Source organism: Protopterus annectens, chromosome 8.part0, assembly GCF_019279795.1.
Source record: "Protopterus annectens isolate FY-2018-M chromosome 8.part0, PAN1.0, whole genome shotgun sequence".
Classification (NCBI taxonomy): Eukaryota; Metazoa; Chordata; order Ceratodontiformes; family Protopteridae; genus Protopterus; species Protopterus annectens.
In genome coordinates, this window is record NC_056741.1 from 1,816,933,067 (window position 1) to 1,816,956,399 (window position 23,333).

The following is a 23,333-nucleotide window of genomic DNA, read 5'->3' on the forward strand; positions in this document are numbered from 1 at the left end:
GCTTGCTTGTACCTGTTATGGTGGTGAACTTGTCATTTGAACCTTGCCTAAAAAAGGTAGCATATGGGTGGCAAGACCCTTAGCCTGTATCCGGAATCCCAAGGGCGACAGGTGTAGGCATTTCTGGCAAAATATCATGGTCTGTCGATCATGTCATCCCAGGAAGACAGATACTGGATCCCCTTAGAATGACTGAATCTCAGCTAGAGCTAAATGAATGAATCTCAGCTAGAGCTAAGCATCACTTGTATATAACTTTTATTTAAATACCCAATCCACCTATGGGAGACAAAGGTTTCCCTTTAATCTGAAAGCAGAGCAGAGAGGGTTAACTCTATCAGTTGTTAACAAACTATATAGTACTCAGGATTGTTTAGAGTCGATTGGTTTTCTCTTGTACATATAATACCCCAAGTAAATAATTTACTCAAGCAGTGCCCACTGGGTCGCTCCATAGCTTAACTACCAACAAAATAAAATTGTTATCCATGAAATAAGATTGTCCCATCTTTAAATATGCACTTCACAGAAGTACAGTCCATGTTATATTTTATTTATATTTGTTTACCGGGATAGTGCATTGATCAGAACTAACTGATTGCAGGGTCAGTCCAGGTATCCCACCAGGGAAGCTTCTTGTATAAGATACTCTTATTAAGAAAGGCTATTTCCTTCTCTGAAGTCCAGTGTGTTATAAAGTGTCTCTTTTGTCCAGTTCCACTCTAAGAGGAGGACATCTTTATGCCAGAAGTCTTCTAAAATAACTGACCACCCATCACAGATCATACAACTTCTTCTAACGCATTTCAGAAATAAAATGCCCTGCTCCTTACCGCTTTCCGCCCATCCTATAATCCCAGAAGCTGAAACCCGCATGTCTATGCCACATCCCATTCCTCACTCTGTGCATAGTGTAATAAGAGATTCAGAATATTGTACTGCAACCATCTATCAGGAACCAGGGCTACTATAATACTGTTTGTTAAAAAGAATCAATAAAAACTAAATAGATAAACATGTTTGTACTTACATACAGCTTTCAGAACATTGTACAACATCCTTCTGCTGTGGCAACTTTCCTTATCAGTTTCAGACAGATGTTGACAGCCTCGCAAGCAAAATGCCACAAACAGGTTTAATATGACACTTCAAAGACAGAAGAAACAGATATGGATGAAAAGTAATTTAAAACAGCAGTGATGCATGTATACAGGAATGTTAGGTTCTGGGCATCCACCACAAGGAGTTGTTTTCAGAGGAATGCTTTGGTTCCAGTTACACAACTTGGTTTTTCCAGTTCCACTTGTAGCACAACCCTCCAGGGTATTACAGATACAGTTTAAGGTGGCTGTATACCATGTTTTTGAACTTCTGAAGAGAAGAATATGATGTATTTATGGAGTAGATTTCATATAGAATGCCTCCACGGAATACACTGGTGCAGGGTCTTGTAATCCTAGATATGTCAGCATCTGAAAAATATAAAATCAAAATCAGTCCAATGAAGTCGGAAACAGGCAGTACTATCAACAGCTAATGTTATAAATTCATGAACACCAAATGTTACATATTCCTGGGGTCTTCAGTTATATATAGGAAGACCAGGTGTGGATGGGATACTCTGAAACACACACACACACACACACACACACACACACACACTTGCACGTACAAACACACACGTCAGATTAGTAAAACATGCCCACGTTTCCATTTTATTTGCTTTCTTTATTTTTGTTCACCAACACAAGGAAACATGGAAGGGATGCAGTTATCACTGGAAAAGGGCAAAGGCATGCAGTTACTGCAGCCCACAACATTAGTATGAAATAATATGTACTCACGTGTCTTTCTGTCCCCCCCCCCCACCCTTGACTACCAATTTCAAACAGTGCTGTAATGCAAGTTAACAATATCTGCTCCTTCTTTCCATCTGCACAGGACAGTTGCAGCTTTTTTCTTACTTTGTATGTATTTACTTGCCTACTAGGCATATTTGCCTTTATACAGAGGTGACAAAGATTTAGTCTGGTTAAGTGAAATTTATGCAATATGTAAGTGGTGATAAGAATCAAACCCAAGACTACAATATGAAGCATACAAACAGCTCATAGCCTACATTTGCTATGCTATACTGCCACTAATTTTATTGCACATGCAGGGATCAAACCCAGGTCACGTGTGGCAGCAAGAACTACCCTGTGAGCTTTCTGTGACCCCCTAAGGTGATCTCTCTTTATCTTTTGCTCCTTAGACCCTGGATCTGTGAGTCATAATATTAACGATATACCACCAAGTCAGTGATATGCACAACATATTACTATAAATAATACAAGAGAGGTTATTCAATTTGCCAGTAACAACATTTCAACCCAAATGCCTACTTATACATAATTTTCATCACAGAAAGAAAAATAAGTGTTATACAAACATTACAAAAAACTAACTGATGCATTCCTGCACTTGACTACAATGACAAAGCTATATTACCTTAATGTTTAAGTTAAGATAAATGACGTGGAATTTACATTTGGTTTCAGGGCAACAGAAAATAATGTATGGTAAGTAAAACCTAAAATTGTTTTTTACTGCTAAGCAAATCTTCAGGCCTTTTGCAGTGACTGCCACTGCCCAACCCCTGACTCTTTATTCTTATCCTGTCAGGCCTATACTTAAAAAAACAGCAGTAATATGCAGGTTGATACAGCAATCAGTGTTCTCTTTGTTCATCAAGCTTTTCTGTGATGCACTGCCCTCTTTTTCAGTTAGGAACCAGCCTTCCTTCAATATCCATTCACAGCATCTTCAAACACTACCAGCATTTCATAGATTCATTTTACTAAGCTATTGATCTGTGAAGATCTTAAGAAGCCTAACCTTATATTCCCAAGGCAATTTTAGCCCTTATATTTTGCATACAAATAGGTTCATAGGTTCATAGGTTCATACTAGGCTATCTGCCCGAGGGCATTTACAAGCCTAGCCCATCGTTTTGTGGCTTACGCCACCCCTTTAGTATGGGGAACTATACCCATTATTTTGCTGTGCCTCTGTCGAGCAGTGACACTGAGGTAATCCCTGGGGTATATCTGCGATCTCCCATCCATTGGTCAAGATTTCTCTTGAACAAGGCCAGCGAGGTGCTCTGCCTCACATGTACCGGGATTTTGTTCCACAGCATAGGGAGTCTTTGGGTGATGAATCTATCCCTCCAGCACGTCCTATTAATAGCCGTGTCAAGGTTTAAGTCTCCGCCCTTGTGGCTCTGATGGATCTAGATTTTTGAGGTGAAGCATATTCATCAAATCTGGGTTTGACATGGCCTTGTATGTTAGGCAAAGGTCACCTCTGAGCAAGCGTGCGACTGAATAGAGCTGGAGTTCTTTCAGTCGGGCAGCATAGGACAGATTTTTGAGACCCTTTATCCTTTTGGTGAGGAACTTTTGTGGCCTCTCCAGCTGCTGCAAGTGTCGGGTCAGATACATTCCGAATGGGGCATTGTACTCAATCATTGGTCTGATGAGTGATGAGTAAAGGGAGACTATGACCTCCCTTGATCTAGATGAGAATCCCTTCATGATAAGGTGGGCAATGTAGAAGGTCTTCCTAACTACTTTAGCTACATGGGTGTCGAATGACAGACTACTATCAACCTGGGTCCCCAGGTCCCTGATAACTTCTTCTGTGCTCAGTGGATTGCCACCTATTTGGTAGCTAGGGGTAACCTTGTTTTTCCCGAAGGGTATGACTATGCATTTTTTGGCATTTAACTTTAGGCCGTCGCTCTGGCACCAGTTATCCATTTCTGTGAGACCCTTCTGAAGGATATCTGTGTCAGATGTGTTTTCTACTATGGCGCCCAGTTTGCAGTCATCTGCAAACTTTGTCAGCCATAACCCTCCTGTGTTTGCTTGTACTTCGGAAAAGTAGATGCCAAACAATAGTGGGCCCAGGACTGAGCCCTGTGGGACACCACTTGTGACAGGCTTTGAGTCTGACATGGCGCCAGCAACTCTGACCCTGTGGGTTCTGTCACTCAGCCAGTTTGCAACCCATCTTGTGATGTATGGGTTGACATTTAAGCTGATGAGTTTTTCAATGATACCAAAGAATCCTTTTATAGAGGTGGTACTCTCTATGATATAAACATATCCCTCCAAAAAATAACCAAGAGGTGGGACAAAAACCTATATGTTGGGGCATTTATATGTTTCCCCTATCCATGAGGGACAGCGGTACTAAACCAAGGATGAATGTGTGAATATCTATCCATTCGTCCAAATTATGTTTGGCTAGAGTAAGAAAAGTATTTTGCTTTATGTGGAGGGAGGACTGTTTTATAGAGGTGGTACTCTCTATGATATAAACATATCCCTCCAACGTGACTTATACCTCTGGAGTGGGAAAGTTGGTATTAAATTATTTCTTCTGTTATTCTGCGACTCAGGTCTTTGAGCACATTTTACATGTATCTGGTTAATTATCACTCGCTGTTCCAGTATTTTAATCAGCTGTATTTTGCAAAAGAAATTGAGAATCCTTGAGTGGATGTTTATGATACCACTGGATTTGTGAATGTATAACAGGTCTGGTGAGGTCTGTTTATGCTCTATGCTGAAGGCAGAGGTCATATCTGAGTAGCCTATATGATACTGAAAGAGAGAGAGAAGGCTTTGAGATGATCTGTGTAAATTTTAAGATTTAGGCCATTGACATTTGTTTTTAGTGAGAACTCTTTCTGGTTATTCCAGTTGTGATAAGTATTTGGATGCACACATACATACTGAAAGGGGCATTATCCTCAAAGTTCAGCCTAATGAATGCTGAATACAGAGGATACCTTTAAATATAAACTGAATTGACAAAGGTCCTACTTACAGCCATGGATACATGGTAATCAAAGGACACTTCCTAGTTAATATAGGTTCTCAGATCTCTAACTATGGGATCAATTTTCAGTGGTGTTTTGTCAATATGGTAGTTACAAGTGGACTCATGCTTGCTGGGGAATACAATTATACACTTCTAGGCATTTATTTTTAGTCCATGTTTTTTCACACCAACTACTTGTCTGGGAGAGGCCCTCTTGGAGGATCTCTGTGTCCCGTGGGGAGTCTATAATGGCATCAACTTTGCAGATATCTGTTTGCAAAGTTTGTCAGACATTTAACATTAGCTTTGACCTCTAGAAATTAAGCTATAAAGAGGAGTGGGCCCAAAGACTGAATCCCTGAGATATACTGCTAGTGACAGGTCTTTTGGAGGAAGTATAGCCACCCACCCTAACTTTTTGGGTTCTATTAGTGAGTCAGTTCACTATCCAAAGAGTTACATAGAAATTGACATTTGCTGGGAGAATTTATCTAAGATACCAGAGTGCAAGATTGTGTCAAATGCTTTTACAAGGCTGAAATATGTGGTGTGCACACTTTTGCCCACATCCACTACTTTAGTAACTATTTTTTTTAAGTTGACCAGGTTAAGTAGGCAGGCATGCCCTTGACAAATCCAAACTGGGTTGGGTCAAGGGTCTGTAGGTTACCTATATCCATATATATATATATATATATATATATATATATATATATATACACACACACATGCACACACACACACACACACACATATATATATATATATATATATATATATATATATATATATATATATATATATATATTCCATTATAATCCTTTCCATATCCTTACAAATGAGACTTGACAGGCTTATGGGTCAGGACCCACAGATGTAGTGTTCTTGGCTTTAGATACCACCTTGAGAACTTGTTCTTGGGTGATTTGAGTTGGGATGTGTGTGTGTGGGTTATGTAATCTAAGAATAATGGAAGGAAGTGAAGTTTATGTTAAGTTTATCTACTAGTAGATTGGCTATATATCCTCTGGGTGTGAGTATGTGATATTATTTACTATTAGCTCTGCATATTGCTGGACATTGTTTCTGACATTTTTAGCATAATAAAGGCGTTGTGGTTATTCTTCACCTGGGTTGTTATTTTTACCTCATATTTAGCTTTGGTTGACTTGACCAGGGTCCAGAGTTCCTTGTTTAGTTTCACAAGAGCATTTGTGGCATCATGAGAGTTTTTTTGTGCAATATTTTTTTTTATTTTATTATAGAGCTTGTTTGTATTTGGGTTCCACCATAGGGTTTTATTTATGAATTTGTTGTTTTGTTTATTTCTGGGGGGGGGGGGGGGGCAGCTGTATTTATGCAGGTATTTACATGTGCATAAAATCTGGCAGTGAAAGATTCCACATAAGTGGTAGAGTCTAAATTTGTCTTTGTTTTGAAACTTTATATGACTCAAACAATCTGGACAACCTTCTTCTCCTAAGCTTGCATATTTTTATTCATTATTTGCTTACTGGAAAAGTCTGACTTAGAATGAAGCCAATTGTCAGCAGAGGCTTGTGGCTGAAATGCTCCAGATGCATGTCTTTGTAATGTGGGAGGAAACCAGAGTATCCGGAGGAAACCCACACAAATGCAGGGAGGACATGCAGACTCCACACAGAAGGCACTCCAGCCAAGAATTGACCTGGAGAACCTCTTGCTGTGAGGTGACAACATTACCACTACACCACTGTGCCATCCGCTATTCATTTCTTTTATGATTTCTGTGGTTGTTTGCTGTGAGGTGACAACGTTACCGGTGCACCACTTTGCCGTCCGCTATTCATTCCTGTTATGATTTCTGTGGTTGTTGTGTGTATCTGCTTCCATCAATCTTATTTCATTCTTTATTCTTCTAACTTATTTTTTAACTGGGTAAACCCTCCAGCCACAAATATTCTTCTTCAGGGGTGACCCAGGAGCAAGGTCTGCAGAAAATTATCTGTACTTGAGAGATGTTCTCACCTTACATAAAGTGGCATCTCCCTCATGACAGAGTCCTGCTTGTAGCATGTAGTGTTATGCTCATATCCCAGGGACACTGACTTGAATAGTTCAGTCATTGTGAGGTAGGCATTCTAAATTCTGTATCCTTACCTACCATTGTCCAGTAAATATGCATTTCCAAAACGTCATACATTTGGCTGCATTTTTGAGCTTTGTATTTCTTTACTGTAAATTTCAACAGTTATTTCATGGATCATACCTCTGATTATCTGAGGCCCTAGTGGAGATCACTGCCACAGTCCCTTGCTCCTATTGTGGCCCTCAACCTTGGCCATACATTACACAGGTCCAAAAAGCATGGAGAATCCAACCAATTATTTCCAGTCACTGCTAGCAGCTTCTGTCCTGTAATGAATAGTAAAGATGATTATGTAGACAGATATAACCCTGAATGTTTGTCATCTCAAGCACTGAAGCAGTGGGAGGAAAGGGTTGGTATGAGCAGATAATGACAATGTGTCTATTCTGGAGAGGAAGTAGGAGGTGGATAGTCCCACTGCACTGCTGGTAGGGGAATGTATATATATATATATATATAGTTACCTATTAGAAAATCAAAGTTACGGAACTTCGAATACCACATGGTCGCCACCATATGATCGAAGTTCCGTAATTTCAAAATTAAAAAGAAAAAGAAAAAAACAAACAACATACCCTGATGGGTTAGAGCAAGGGGCAATCTCCACAGCACCCCCACACCCCCCACTACTTAAATATACCAACTTCGAGACCGCACTTTAACGAACTATGGTGCAGAAAGGGAAGATTTCCCTTTCCTACACTGTAGCACGATCTTGGAGTTGGTATATTTAATTAGCAGGGGGTGTGGGGGGTGATTGGTGACTTGCCCCCCTGCCTACACCCTTTACTTTTTCTTTTCTTTTCTTTTTTATGTTAAGTTTGACAACTTCAAATTTCCAATTGTTCGATCATTAAAGGTCGACCTTTAGTGATTCGGACAATTGGAAATTCGATGTTCCAACAGGAACCCTATATATATATATATATATATATATATATATATATATATATATATATATATATATAAAACATTAGCTTTGATATATATATATATATATATATATATATATATATATATATATATATCTACTTTGATATTTCAAATTCTCATAAGATCGAACGACAGTTTCGCTAGACAAAAATTGTGAATTTTTAAAACACCAAACTATGAATTTTAATGTAAAAAAATACACACCACACTATATAAAACCCACCTAGGTGGGGGGGCTATGCCCCCCTACATCCCCCTAAATATATATATACCAACTCTGGGATTGCACTACAGGTGTAGAACAAGGCATGTTAGGAAAGGGTTTACTTGCCCTGGTTAAAATTCGTAGTTCAATGTTTTAAACGTTCACGATTTTCATCTTGTGAAACTGTTGTTCAGTGTTTGGAGAATGCTAAATATCAGAGTAGATCCATATACACATGCACATACATATATAATACACACACGCGAGTGTCTCCTCAATTATTGAGTGCTCAGAAGAGCAAACAGCAATCATTTCAGCTCAAATCTAAAATGATTGAAAACAACAAAGAAAACTGTGCCTGCCACCCACATCCCCTGGTACTTATATATAAAATCTCCAAGATCGCACAACAATCAGGTGATTCCCTAACCCAACTGCGATGCACACTCTTGCACAAAAAGCTGCACGTGTGCTTTTGCTTTCCCAATTGCTACAACACCACCTTTACTACTTATTACAGGTGGGGGGAGCAATTTTGCACATCAGCCAAGTGTGCATTCCAAATTTGTTATGTATGTGAAGCTTTTTATTTGCTATGTTTATTAGTGATTTGCTCCAAATTATAGCATAAAAAACAGAACAATACTAGGCAAGCAATCACAAGGACTGTAAGATGAGTAGCCATATGCACCTTAAAGTAGATAACACTTAAAAGTTATTGTCACCCATTTCAAACACTTAATAGTTCTTACCTCCCAAATCGAGCAGGGTCATACATGACCACCCTAATGTAAATTTGTATCTATCCATCCAGTCATCAAGACTTGCCTTAAAGAAAGCCAAATATGTACTTTGTTTGACCTACAGTGGTAACTTATTCCATATGCTGGGAACACATTGTGTTAACGACCTATCTCTCCAGCAAGTTTTGTTTATTTGTTGGTGGAGATTGAAGTCCCCAGTGGTGGTGCATTTAGAGCCACTGGTTTTACAAAGAAATAGGTCATCAAATAGGACTGGGTCTTTGATGGCTCAAAAAGCAAGACACAAGCAAGGGCACCCGCAGGCAGGTTCAAGGGGGTGCACGTGCACCCCCCTGGAAACAGCTGGCCAGGAGATTAATTTACTTCTAATTTAAAAAAAAAAATTAAGGGCGTTCTTCTTTAAGAACTCCCTTTGCGTCCAGTCATACAAATGGAGGTGCTTGTGACCTGTTTTCGTCTTTTCCATACGTGCGGATGATTTACGTCTTCATCTTCCGCATTCTTGCGTAAATTTTGAATTCTAGATGGGTGCCAGCAGAGATGCCGTGTTGTGTCCAGGAAGAGGGTATTGCTGTTAAAATCGGAGCATGCAAGCTGTTTCAGGAGCAGAGAGGGATTCCACAAAGGTAGGAGGTAGTGCCATTTAAGCAGTAGAGAGGGATTCCACAAAGGTGTGCGTTTGCGTTTGTGTGTGTGTGTGTGTGTGTGTGTGTGTGTGTGTGTGTGTGTGTGTGTGTGTGTGTGTGTGTAATGTTACAAACAGGAGATTCAGTGCCTGTTAGCCTGGCTTGAGATGTGCACCAGATAGGCTTCACTTCTCAGTCTCTTCCCTCTCTCTCAATGGAGTACAGGAAATGAGCAGCAAATTTCCTCTCCCCCAGTTCCTTTTTCTGACCTTTTCAAATTTCAAGAAAATAAAAAATATGCAAGATAAAGATCAGAGATGCAGTAACTGCTAAATGCCAGAATTCTCATAAAAAAAATTCTTGTTGTACAAGAAGGTTTGATTCTGTCACCCTCCATTTGCCTATTATGTGATTCTGAGCAAGTCACTTACCCAGACAGTGCTCTGGAGTTGCTTGTGAAAAGGGACACTTGAGTCCAATGGGTTTACTTGTTTAACAAATAAATGAAAACTGTGACATAGAAGCTTCCCTCTACATGGAGGGTATTAATATCTGTGCCATTACTGAAACTTGATTTACGTAATCAGAATTCGTATCAAAATTTCAGAATATTCCTCTTTCGTTGTTGCAGAGCCAGTGGGATAGGTGGTTACATTTCAGTCCTTGTAAAAGAACATATAAAACTAGAAGCTAGTCACTGTAAAAGAACACCTAAAAACAGAAGCCAAGTATAAAACCCAAGACCAGGGCAGGAATCCATAGACAAGTGCTGCATGGCGGAGTAGCGCTAAATTTCTATGGGTTCATGGTATAAACTCTTCCCTGTGTCTTACTTTCATCAATACTTAACTTCTATACACTCAAAGTAAAACTAATATATTTTATGCCTTTTGTAGAATTAAATCTGCTCTGCCAGTAATGCTCATCTCAAAACTAGAATTTTAGACTGAACTTCTGTAATTTGCTGTTAATTGATATCAATCTGCATGACAAATTGTATTCTGTCTACAGATATATGTATGCTTATGTTAACTGTAAAGTACTACTAATGTTTGAATTTTTATTAGAGCCTATATAATATTTAGATATAACTGTTAAATCCTTTATGTCAGCATTGTTTTTGGAGCTTTTCTTCCAGGGTCTCCACTGAAAATGGGTTCCTGACCCAGTCGGACCTTCCCGGTCACCAAATGTCAGTAAGTAAATAAATAAACAGCCACATAACTAATCATATGTGTTAGATGCTGAACAGCTTTGTGAGTCTAAGTAAAAGACTTCATAATTAAAAATACATGTTATGTTAATGTGAGGAATGGTACTTGGCTGCTTGGACTCTGATCAGCTTTACAACAGATGTATGACAGTCAGATATGATATATGACACAAGGAAGGCAGGCTAATGTGGCTAAATGAATGCACGCTAACGTGCATTGTAGCACAATATAGATGGATCTCATCCTCATCTAGTACAAGAAGAGCAGTGTAGCAGCTATCAGGTATGACACTGCAGGCGTGTAGAGCAAAAAGTTGATCCTGCTCATCTTATAAATGGAGAAGAAATGGGATAGATAGGAAAGTAATAAAAGGGAGAACAGAAAGCAGGGACAGACACAAGGATTACCATAAGGTATGAAAGGGGATTAGGGAAAGAAGGATGATTCATTAATTATGTATGTATACATGTATTCATGCATTCATTCCTAGAAAGAGCACTTTTTCATATATAGGAAATAAGTGTATCAGATGAAACAGAGAAAGAAGAGCAGACAGCAGGGTCAGGTAGACCAATGTAAACAGACCTAGACAGAAATACAGACACTTGCAGTGGAAAAAAACAAAAGGTAGGGAGGACAGCAGATAAGCACAGACATATAGGGGATGTACAGGGGATGGACAAGTGATAGTGGTCAAGGCTGGAAAATTTAAAAGGAATGTAGAAAGACACATAAGGGATGGAAAACACCAAGATGGGGATAGGGTAGCGTCCTTGCACAGTTGTATGCCAGGCATCACTCACTTGGGTGGATAATATTATAAGATCATAGGAAGTTACTAGGCTATTGGCCCTGAGGCCCTTATAAGCCCAGCCAAGAGTTTAGCCCATGTTTAGACAAGTCAGCACCCAAAGCCCCCGTCCAGCAGAGATACAGGTAAAATCCCAAGGATGCATTTTCTGTTTCCCATCTAGTCATCCAGGTTGCACTTATAAAGGGATAATGAGGTACTCTGCTTGACATGGAGAGGGAGTCTATTCCACAGATGGGGGAGTCTCTGGGATACAAATCTGTCCCACCAACAAGTCCTATTGATGTCACAGACCAGGTTGAGGTCACGCATGCATGTTACCCGGGTGGAGCTTGACTTGCGGATATGCAGCAGTCCCATCAAGGCAGGGTCTGAGATTGCTTTGTATGCCAGACAGAGGTCACATCTTAGGAGTCTGTATGAAACTGAGTAGAGGGACAGGGCTTTTAGCCTATCTGTGTTGAGGCCCTGGATTCTCCTGTTGAGGAACCTCTGTGTGGTCTCTCCAACTGCTGCATGTGCTTTGTAAAGTACATGCCGAAGGGGGCATTGTACTCAGTAATTGGCCTTATAAGAAAAGAATACTGGAATGTTATGACCTCCTTGTCCCTGGATGAGATACCCTTACTTATGAGGTGGGCCATGTAGAAAGCTTTCCATACAATGGAAGCAACATGGTGGTCAAAAGTCAGGTTGCTATCAACCTGGGTGCCCAAATCCCTCACGCCTGATTGCATGCTTAGGACGTTGTTATTAATGTGATAATATGTGGTGACGTCACTTTCCCCAAAGGGGATGATGATGCATTTTTTGGCATTCAGCTTGAGGCCATGTTTCTGGCACCAGTCATTTGTTTGGGTGAGGACGTCCACATCACTTGGGGAATTGATAACCGCTCCCAGCTTGCAGTCATCAGCAAACTTGGTCAGCCACAGCCCACTGGTTTTTGCCTGCATCTCAGAGAAGTATATCCCAAATAACAGAGGCCCCAAGACCAATCCCTGGGGTACGCTACTCATTTTGGGTCTACTGCTTGAGGTGGCTTCCCCTATTTTAATTAGGTGGGTTCTATCAGTGAGCCAGTTTACTACCCATCTGGTAACATACGGAATGATGTCTAGTTGAGAGAGTTTATCTATTATGCTCGAGTGGGGAATAGTGTCAAAGGCTTTGTCCAGGTCAAGGTAGGTGGTGTGCACCATCTTCCTCTTCTCCAGTGCTTTGGTGACTGTCGCAAAGTCAACCAGATTTAACAGACATGATCTCCCCTTGACAATGCCAAACTGTGTGGGGTCGAGTGTTTGGAGGTTGGGAATGTCCCTGTTAATGAGGACCATGATAATCCATTCCATGGTCTTGCAGATCAGGCTAGTTAGGCTGTTGGGGCTATAATTTCCCGGATCGGTGGACACTCCACCTTTGTGTAAAGGGATGATAGTGGCAGTCCTCCACTCGGCTGGGACAAAGCCGGTACTCAGGCTTTGGTTGAATAGGGTGCCTAATGGTGCTGCAAGTTCATGCCTGAGTTCATGCAGGATGCAGCCGGGGATGTTTTCAGGTCCCATGGAGGCTGTATTTTTTTGCCTTTGAGAGGGCAGTGAGGACCTGTTCCCTTAGAGAAAAGAGGAGGGGTCAGGTACTGAGGATGTCCTGATTTACTGATGGGGGGACAGAGGGGTGAAGTTTTTGCTGAATCTGTCAGCCAGTAGGTTGGCTATATCTACAGCATTTGTGTATGTGGTGTCCTTGACCACCAGTTATGAACAGATCTGGGTGCTTCCTTTGAGATTGCGGACATATGTGAAGAAGGCCTTATGATTGTCTCTAGTAGATGTGGCCAATTTGGAGTCTAAGTTGGCTTTACAGGATTTCACTAGTGCTCTTATTTGCTTATTCAGGCTAAGGAGAGATTGCTTCCAATTGGGCAGCTGCTCCTTCTTGATCCTAGACTGCAATTTTTTCCTTTTGTTATATACTTTATTGCAGATGCCCACCAGACAGGTTTACTCTTCCTTGCGGAGGATGATTTTGTCCTGTTGGGTATTCCTGATTCCATGCATCTATATAAATGCTCGTATAGTACTTTGGTGTAGATTTGGATATTGGTGCCAGTTCCTACAGAGGGGAAGGAGTCTGTGAAGCTGTTTATACCATTCCTCAGGAGATTGTAATCAGCTTTGGAGAAGTTTTTTTGTTTGACCCTAGCTAGAGGGGGTCAGGGGAGATGGTGACTTCGAAAGTGACAGCTTTATGGTTGGATCTTGCCAGGGAGGATGATACTGTAGGGGGGTGCTGCAGTAGTTACTTATGTTGCTTAATACCAAGTCCAAGATATTATCACCTCTTGTTGGGGTATTGACTAGCTGTTCCAAAGCATTTGCAATGATAAAATCGAGGAATCTCTGGGCATTTGTGTTCTGGCATGAGTAATTTTTCCAATCTATGGTTGGGTAGTTAAAGTCACCCAAAATCAGGGTAAATGGTTGAATCATGATAGATTTGAAGAGGTGTAGATAGGTGGAGTGGGCATCTTGAGTCAAATTTGGGGGCTTGTAGCTAGCTATGATTTGAATAGGGGTCTTGTCAATGGTTAACTGCACCTGGACTGTCTCCTGTGTGATATATATATATATATATATATATATATATATATATATATATATATATATATATATATATATATATATATATAAAATATATATTGAAACTCCACTTCCTTTGGCTTTGCTGCCCACAGTTTGGGGTCTGAATGTATGATAGGTTGAGAAACCAGGTAAGGCTGGGGTGCTCTTCGCAGCTTTGAATCAGGTTTCTGTGACTGCACAGATGTCAGCATCTTCCAGGGTTAAGAATGCTTGCAATAAGTGCAGTTTCATGTTTAGACTCTTAGCGTTTAGCAGCATGACCTTTAATTTGCATTTTGTTGAAATGTTTTATGTTGGTAGCATCAACCTCATGACTTTTCCTAAAAAAGGCACTATAGGGGAGACAAGGGCCTTTGCCAGAAGCCTGAAGCCCAAGTGGGATAGATGCAGGCCATCTCTAGCAAAGCATTGTGGTCTGTCGATCATATCTTCCCAGGCTGAAAGGTACTGGATCCCCCTGGAATGACACCAGAAACTAAGCCAATTGTTAAAATCAATCATTTTCTGTTTGTATCAAGGCATCATTCTGGGTGATGGCAGAATGCTGCTTAAGGCTAGGGTCATACCTGCCTGGGACACATATTCAGCGAGCTCAATCATGTCTCTCTTCAAATAGTCTAGGATGGTACATCTCAAGTTGTTCACGCCAACATGGACTATGATAGTCATAACAGTACTTGTTGTTGAGAGACATGAGTGCATGTGTGATATGGCAGATTCTGACACCTAACAAACAACTAACCGTGACTTTCTCCTTATCCAGCCTGGTGAGAGGCACATCTGTGTGTCTCACAATGGAGTCTCATATGACTAATATGTTGGGTTTATGGTTAGGCCTTAGTGGTTGCGAGACACAGGTGTGTGGACTATGCATGGTATTTGGTGTGGAGGGTTGTGGAGTTGGTGTGTTTTTGCCTCTGACATCTCCTTTGTTTGTGTTTGTTTATGCTGAGAACCTTTGCATATGTTGGTGTGTGTTGTGTAGTTGTGTGTGGTGTTTGAGGTGTGCTGATTGTACTGACAACTTTCTCAGTGGGGTGTATTTCCTATTTCCCATCCACTCATCAAGATTTTTCTTGAAGAGTGCTAATGAAGAACTTTGTTTGACATAGATGGGTAGCTTGTTCCAGAGTATAGGAAGTCTCTGGGACAGGAATCTATCCCTCCAGTGTGTCCTGTTTATTGTGGTGACAAGGTTTAGGTCCCTAGAGTATGTAGCTTGGAGGGATTGGGATTTCTTTAGGTGTAGCATGTCCAACAGCTCTGGGTTTGACATAGCTTTATATGTTAGGCAGAGATCACCTCAGAGTAGGCGATATGCTACGGAGTAAAGCTGGAGTTTTTTGAGGCAGTCAGTGTAGGGCATTTGTTTGAGGCCAGTAATCCTCTTTGTGAGGTACTTCTGTGGCCTTTCCAGCTGCTGCAGATGTCTTGTGAGGTACATTCCAAAAGGGCCGTTGTACTCTATAATGGGTCTAATGAGTGACGAGTAGAGGGGAACAATGACATATTTTTTCCTGGATGAGAACCCTTTTATGATGAGGTGTGCCACGTAGAAGGACTTCCTGACTACTGTGGCGATGTGACTGTCAAAGAAGAGACTACTGTCCACCTGAGTCCCAAGGTCTCTTATCATGCATTCGGTGTTAAGTAGATTGCTGCCTATGTGATAGTTCATGGGTACAGAGTTTTTACCAAAGGGGATGACACTACACTTTTTGGCATTGAGCTTGAGGCCATGGCTCTGACACCAGGCATCTGTCTCAGTGAGGCCCTTCTGTAGGATGTCCACATCATTTGGGGACTTGACTATGTCTCCAAGTTTGCAGTCATCTGCGAACTTCATCAGCTAGAGGCCTTCTGTGTTAGCCTGTACTTCAGAGAAGTAGATACCAAACAGGAGAGGTCCCAGGACGGAACCCAGTGGCATTCCACTTGTCACTGTCTTGAGGTCAGATTTGGTGTCTGCAACTTTTACAGTGTGGGTTCTGTCAGTGAGCCAGTTGGCAACCCATCTTGTGAAGTAGGGATTTATACCTAGTTTAGTGAGTTTAGCTATAATTCCAGAATGGGGGATGGTGTCGAAAGCCTTGGCGAGGTCAAGATAGGCTGTGTGAACCACCTTACCCTCATCCACGGCTTTGGTGACTGCCTCAAAGAAGTCAATCAGGTTCAGGAGGCATGATCTGCCTTTCACAAACCCGAACTAGGTGGGATCCAGAGTTTGGAGGTTACCAATGTCTTTGTTTATGAGTTCCATGATGATATGTTCCATGGCCTTGCAGACCAGGCTCGTCAGGCTAATAGATCGATAGTTCCCAGGATCAGTGGTGGCTCCCCCTTTGTGGAGTGGGATAATTGTTGCTGTGCACCATTCAGTGGGCACAAAGCCTGATGTGAGGTTATTATTGAACATGGTGCTTAAGTGGGGAGCCAGTTCGTTCTGAAGTTCATGTAAAACGCAGCCTGGGATGTTGTCCGGTCCCATGGATGCTGTGTTTTTGGCTTTACAGGGTGCAGCTTTTACCTGCGTAGTTGTGATTACAGGGACTCTGCATTCTTCCTGTATAGATATGATGCCTTTGTGGGAAACCGGTCTGTGCTGCAGACTGTGCCTAGAATAAATCTTTCATTTGCAAACCGGCTGCTTTTGTGTTTTTAGTGCTGGAATATTTTGGTGTCTTTTGTATTTTTGGCTTTCTGTGCACCGGATGGTATTGCATCGTGCACCGGAGTGGTTTGGTATCTGATATATATATATATATATATATATATATATATATATATATATATATATATATATATATATATCAAAAAAGCACTGTGCTCAATGATGGGTCTGGAAAGAGAAGAGAAGAGTACAGTGGCAGGAAGATATTTCCTTGGAAAATAACTGGGAAAGATAGAATTTCCTAACTACTATGGAAATATGATGACCAAATGAGAGCACTGTCCACATAGCACCCATAGTATATATGTATGAAAATGAGTACCACTTGTAACATAAGATAAGCAAGCAGATTTTTTACCAAATGTTACTACACAGCACTTTTTTTTTTTTGCATTCAGCTTTAGATCATTTTCAGTATGCCAGGTAAGTGCATATTAAACCCTTGCTGGCTCTATTTAGTATCAGCAGATAGTGCCCAACTTGCAGTAATCAGCAAACTTGGTAACCACACTTCTGGGATATTGGACTGGATGCCTACAAAATAAATGCTGAACAGCAGAGTGGCAAGCAATGATCTCTGTGGTACCCCAATATTTACAATTTTATTTTCAGAGAAGGTGCCAGTAACTTTCACAACCAAGGATCTGTCAGTTAGCTAGTTTGCAGTCCAGCAGACAACATAGGGATTTACATTAATTTGTCTAATTTTTTTAAGAATACCAGCCTGGGGGATAAAGATAATACAAAACCAGACAGCACTAAGTAGAAACACAGGCTGTACCATGTGTGACTAAAGGAGATACTTCCCGCACAGCTATCGGGAATTTTGTAAATAATTATATGTCATTTGTGAATATCAACATGATTTATATAAGATGCTTGTGTTACCAATGTATTAGAACTGTATGTCATGGTTTGGCTGGCACTGGTGGGATCACAATATCACATACTGGGATTCAGTGGTGTGGATATTGAACTTCTGTAGCCTGTAAACAGTGGAGCCTAAAGAAGGTGTTTGTAGTCTCAAGCAGCCACATGGTAGACATTCAGAGTTTCATATCACGGTAGTTTTATTTATTTTTTGTTTGCTTAGTTAGTCAGGAAGAGCAGGCAAGGATGTCAGCAGAGGATTATGGTGAGTGGACAAGGAGCCATTTGCTGAGATGTGCCAAGCCAAAGGACTGGTGCATGCCAATCTGACTAACATGGAACTGGTTGCAGCCTTAATCACAGCTGCATCACAGACCAGCAACCAGGAAGACAACCAGACTAGCCTTGGGGATGTACAGCTCTCAGAAAATGGACAGTTCAACCTTTCCTCGGAGGACTTAAAAATCCATCTGGAATTAAAGAGACTTGAACTGGAGGCCAAACATTTGGAAACAGAATCAGCAGAGAGACTGAGACATTTGCAAGCTGAAGAAAATGAGAGGCAGAGGCAACACAAAAAGGAGATGCTGACTCTTCACAGGGTCATGGAGGCAATGGGAAGGGAATAACTGAACCCCAGAAACAATAGAGGTCAGTAAATTTCTTCCACAATTTATAGAGGGTGATAATTTTGATAGCTTTATTCATATGCTTGAAAGGGTTTGTAAACAGTATAATGTTGACCAAGGGCTCTGGGTATGGTTCCTGACTCCCTTACTCCATGGTAAAGCTGTAACTGCTGTTTCTAAATTGTCTGACACTGATTGCTTAAATTGTAATATAGTTAAAAATTATTTGAGTGCTTTAAATTAATACCGGAAGCTTATAGAAAAATGTTTTGTGAGCACAGACACAAGGCAGATAAAAGTGTGTGTGAATACAGTGCTGAACTAAGCACTTATTTTCATAGGTGGGTGAGTGGGTGTCAGGTCACCACTTTTGAAGGCCTGGCAGACCTTTTCGTGAGGGAACAAGCCTGTTGTCAGAGAACATGAGAATCTGGTTTGCAGATAGGGAATGCAATACTGCAGATGAGTTGGGGAAAATGGGAGACAAGTACCTAGCAAGCAGAGTATCACTGCACAGGAAAGGGATACCCAGTGCTGCACATGGGTATAAGGGAACCCATGGTAGGCAGCCTAAACCACCTCAACAGAGTCCGCCAGTAACAGGGGAAGCCACTCGTTCAAGTACACGGTAAGGATCAAGGGTTAAATGTTTTAAATGTGACCAGTGAGGCCATGTAGCATATAGATGTCAATGGAGGCAAGGTGGAGAACAAAAGGTAGGGGAGCCAGCAAGTGGGAATGATAGAGTGTTAGCCGTAAGTTGTCTGTAGACAATGAGGGTATCAAACTACCACCAGAGGTTATATCCTATCTTAGTAGATGGTAAACAGGCCATTGCTAAGAGAGACACAGCCTCTGACTTAACCATTGTGAAACCTGCAATGGTTCAAGACAAGCACTACTTGCTTGGGAGGTCTACTCCAGTCAGAGCTTTAGGAAGGACCCCATTCCAATTAGCTTTGGCTGGACTTTCCCTTGACTGGGAGGGTGGAAAAGGAAGCAAGCACGTAGGTGTGTTTGAGGATATCCCTGCAGATGTCCTGATATGGAATGCTTTTGATAATGTAGTAACTTGTGTGCATGCAGTTACATGCAGTCAAGCCTGGAGTCAAGCATGTGGGTCTGGTAGCCTGCAGAGGGACCCAGAGAGATCACACACTTGAAGCCAGGACTGGTGAGGTGGCTACTTCAGGGAGGGAGCTATCATGTAGCAGTGAGACTGAAGGTGAGCCACAGCTGCTGTTGGGTACTGATGTTCCCTTGGACAGAGTGACTACATGGGTAGAGGTGAGTAGTACTACCCAGGCTGACAGTGAGATACCAGACTTCCTGTGGAAGGGGAGCTGGGAAGGGTTACAAAGAGACAGCTGAGACAGGCTCAGCTCTCAATTCCTACATTACAAGGCTTGAGGGTGGTAGACAGGGAAGCACATGATTCTCAAGGAAAAGAGGAATCTGTATACTTGGACAAAGGGTTACTGTATAGAGAGTGAACCCCTGAGGGAGGGCTAGAGGGCAAGAAAATACAGCTGTTAGTAGTGCCCAGAGGCTCTGGTTTGGCACTTCTAGCCATAGCCCATGACATTCCCTTTGCAGGTCATATGGGCATAAAGCATACAAAGAGACATATTATGCAGAACTTTTATTAGCCTGAGATTTCCAGGGATGTAACAGGGTATTGCAGGACTTGTGAGCAGTGTCAAAAGGTGGGCAAGGCAGGAGACAAGGTCAAAGCTCCTTTGGTGCTTTTGCTTGTGATTGAGGAGCCATTTATGAGTGTAGCTATAGATATTGTGGGGCCTCTGATTACCCCAAGTTCCACAGGAAAGAAGTATATCCTAGTGGCAACAGATTATGTTACTAGATACCCTGAGGCAGTGGCTCTGTCCTCCATTGAGGCAGAAAAGGTGGTAAATGCTTTGTTAGAGATTTTCAGCAGGGTAGGTTTCCCAAAAGAAATACTGATTGACAGAGGTGCCAATTTCATGTTAGACCTGCTGGCTTGTTTGTGGAAGCACTGTGGGGTGAAGCACCTAATGCCCACCCCCTACCATCCCCAGACTAATGGTCTTGTGGAGAGGTTAAACTCTACACTAAATACCATACTACAGGCATTTCCAGACCAGTTTAAGAGAGTGGGACAAATATTTAACCCATCTGTTGTTTGCTTACAGAGAGGTGTCCTATGACTCCACAGGGTTTTCACACTTTGAGTTGCTGTATGGGCATAGGGTGAGGGGACCTCTAGATTTGATTTGCGATGAGTGGGATGGTGAGTGTGAATCTCAGAAGGAGTCTGTTGTGGCATATGTCCTAAACCTCAGGGCAAGGCTCAGGGAACTTATGGGCTTGGCCCAGGAGAACCTGACAGAAGCACAACAGCGGAAAAAGGTCTTGTATAACAGGAATGCTCAAGCTAGTGAGTATTGCTGTGGGACAGCAGGTTATGGTTCTCATTCCTGTCAGGCACAGCAAGCTGCAGGCAGCTTGGGAGGGACCCTTCAAAGTGGTAAGGAAGGTCAGTGATGTTAACTACATGGTAGAACTGCTAGGCAGGAGGCAGGGACACAAAGTGTACCATGTTAACACCATGAAATCTTCCCATGATAGGGAGGCCCTGGTGCTAAGTATTTGCAGTAGGAGGCAGGAGGAGTCTAAGGCAGATCTATGGCCACAGGAAGCCAGCCAGAAAAATCCCAAATTACTATGGTGGAGCCTAGGGTTGTAGGCATATGATATGATATAACAGTGCAGCACTGTACTGAGGTCAGCAATGCCAAGACAGCTGGAATTTCAATACAGGGAATGGGGTAATGTATTCCAGATAAGCTCATCCCTGTTAAGCAACGTTTCACAAGGGTCACTTGAAAAACTAGCTTGATTCTTCGGTGGGGGGGGGGTTGACAAAAGGAGATACTGCCAACACAGCTATCTGGAATTTTGTAAATAATTATATGTCATTTGTGAATATCAGCATGATTTAAATAAACCAAAAATAAAATATCACTGCAAGAAATGAAGCCTATTTGTGTCAATCCAAAAGTATCGATGTAAAAAATCCAATGAATGCGGCAACACAGCACAGAGCCAAATAAAAACTTTAATATAAAAATAAAAAGCACAATACGAATTAGTAAGCACTTTCATATGGATCCATCATGCTTCCTCAGACTGTTATACAACCACTAGTAATTCATGTCTATTTAAGATGTCAATCATTCAACTTGTTAAGCAATTAAGAAGTATTTTTATATTAAAGTGTTTATTTTGCTCTGTGCTGTGTTGCTGCACTCGTTGATTAATTAATTGATGGACAGTTGATACCGCACCTTTCAAGAAAGAATGTAAGAAAAATAATTTACTTGAGAGAAGTAGCATGCATCCCCAACATATCTTCAGAAATATATTGAGAGGACAAACTTTACGGATGTCTTGGCTAACTAATGATAAAATCTACTCTGAACAGGAGCAAGATTTACAGGCCTTATTTTTTACGAGGGTATAGTAAAAATCTCTGCCAACACACCATCATCAAAGTAAGGGAACAAATCAGGGAGTTGGGCAACCGTTTTTTTCACACAGACCAGTTCAGAGAGAGAAGAGCAAGAAAATCTTTGATCAGAATAAGTGTAGGGTATGTATCACTTATACATCAGACAACAAAGGGATCATGGATATTTTACATAGAAATTGGCATATTTTGACAATTAATGACAAGGTGAAAGATGCGGTAGAGGATAAACCAGCCGTTACATATAAGAATATGAAATCACTTAAAAGACATCTGTATGTAAGACTGGGGTGACAGTAAATAATGATACACACAATAAGGAAGGCACATATAGTTGTAAGAAGTGCCATTATTGTAGTTGTATACATAATAATGAGTTTATTCACCCAGAGACATTGAGAGTGTTTTAAGTTTTCGTGTTTTTCTAACTGCAATACATGTAATGTGGTTTACTTAGCCCGATGCACACAGTGCCCCAAATTTTTTGTAGGCAAAACAAATCGTCAGTTAAAAGATAGGATCAGAGAACATCTTTACTATACGCAGGTAGAAGACACGAGGAGTGCACTAGCTAGACACACAATGCAGACGGGAAGTAAACACAAGTTTAAATTCAGTGTGATCCTAGTTACACGATGAGAGACATAAGGAAAGCTACTGAAAAGGCTGAACAAAAATGGATAATTCGGCTACAGGCCAATAAGAGTTTCGGATTAAATTATGCCGTCAGTCTGAAACCTTTTTTAAAAGACAGGAAATTAGTACACTGAGTATATACTTTTTCATGTGGATTTTAGATAGGAACGCTAGGTAGTTTTCATATATATATATATATATATATATATATATATTTTTATATATATATATATATATATATATATATATATATATATATATAGCCATACATTTGAACATTGTATTATAAGTTATATATACATTGTGTCTTAAGCTCATTGACTTGATAGAAAACTAACACTCTTTGTGCTTTTTGTTTTTAACAAAGTGTTTCTTAGACTTCTGAGTGAAGGGTGTGGATGTTAAAATGTAAGGCATGTTGTCATGACAACTGACTTCTTAATTGCTTAACAAGCTGAATGATTCACATCTTAAATAGACATGAATTACTACTGGTTGTATAACAGTCTGAGGAAGCATGGTGGATCCATGTGAAAGCGCTTACTGATTTGTATTGTGTTTTTTATTTTTATATTAAAGTTTTTATTTTGCTCTGTGCTGTGTTGTTGCATTCATTGGATGTTTTATGTTGGTATGATTTAAATAAGATGCTTGTGTTACAACTGTATTAGAACTGTAGGTCATGTGGATATCAAACTGGTTTGTACAGACATGTGTGTGTTGAAAAGGCATTTTATAAAGTGTTTGCATCTAAAATGCATCCACAGTGTGCCCTACTGGAAGAGAACAGAAATGTACATTCACTATTGTAACTGTTT

General features: G+C 40.9%; 1 protein-coding gene across 2 annotated transcripts in view; it reads right to left on the minus strand.

Annotated features, from left to right (window-relative positions):
* Positions 1–23,333, minus strand: part of IL34 (interleukin 34) — an 825,440-nt gene that overhangs the window by 415,830 nt on the left and 386,277 nt on the right. For both annotated transcript variants that reach the window (XM_044081308.1, XM_044081309.1), the window contains one exon: positions 1,031–1,472. In XM_044081308.1, the coding sequence (XP_043937243.1) occupies positions 1,031–1,058 (28 nt within the window). In that variant the 5' untranslated portion in view covers positions 1,059–1,472. The remainder of the gene's footprint in view (positions 1–1,030; positions 1,473–23,333) is intronic.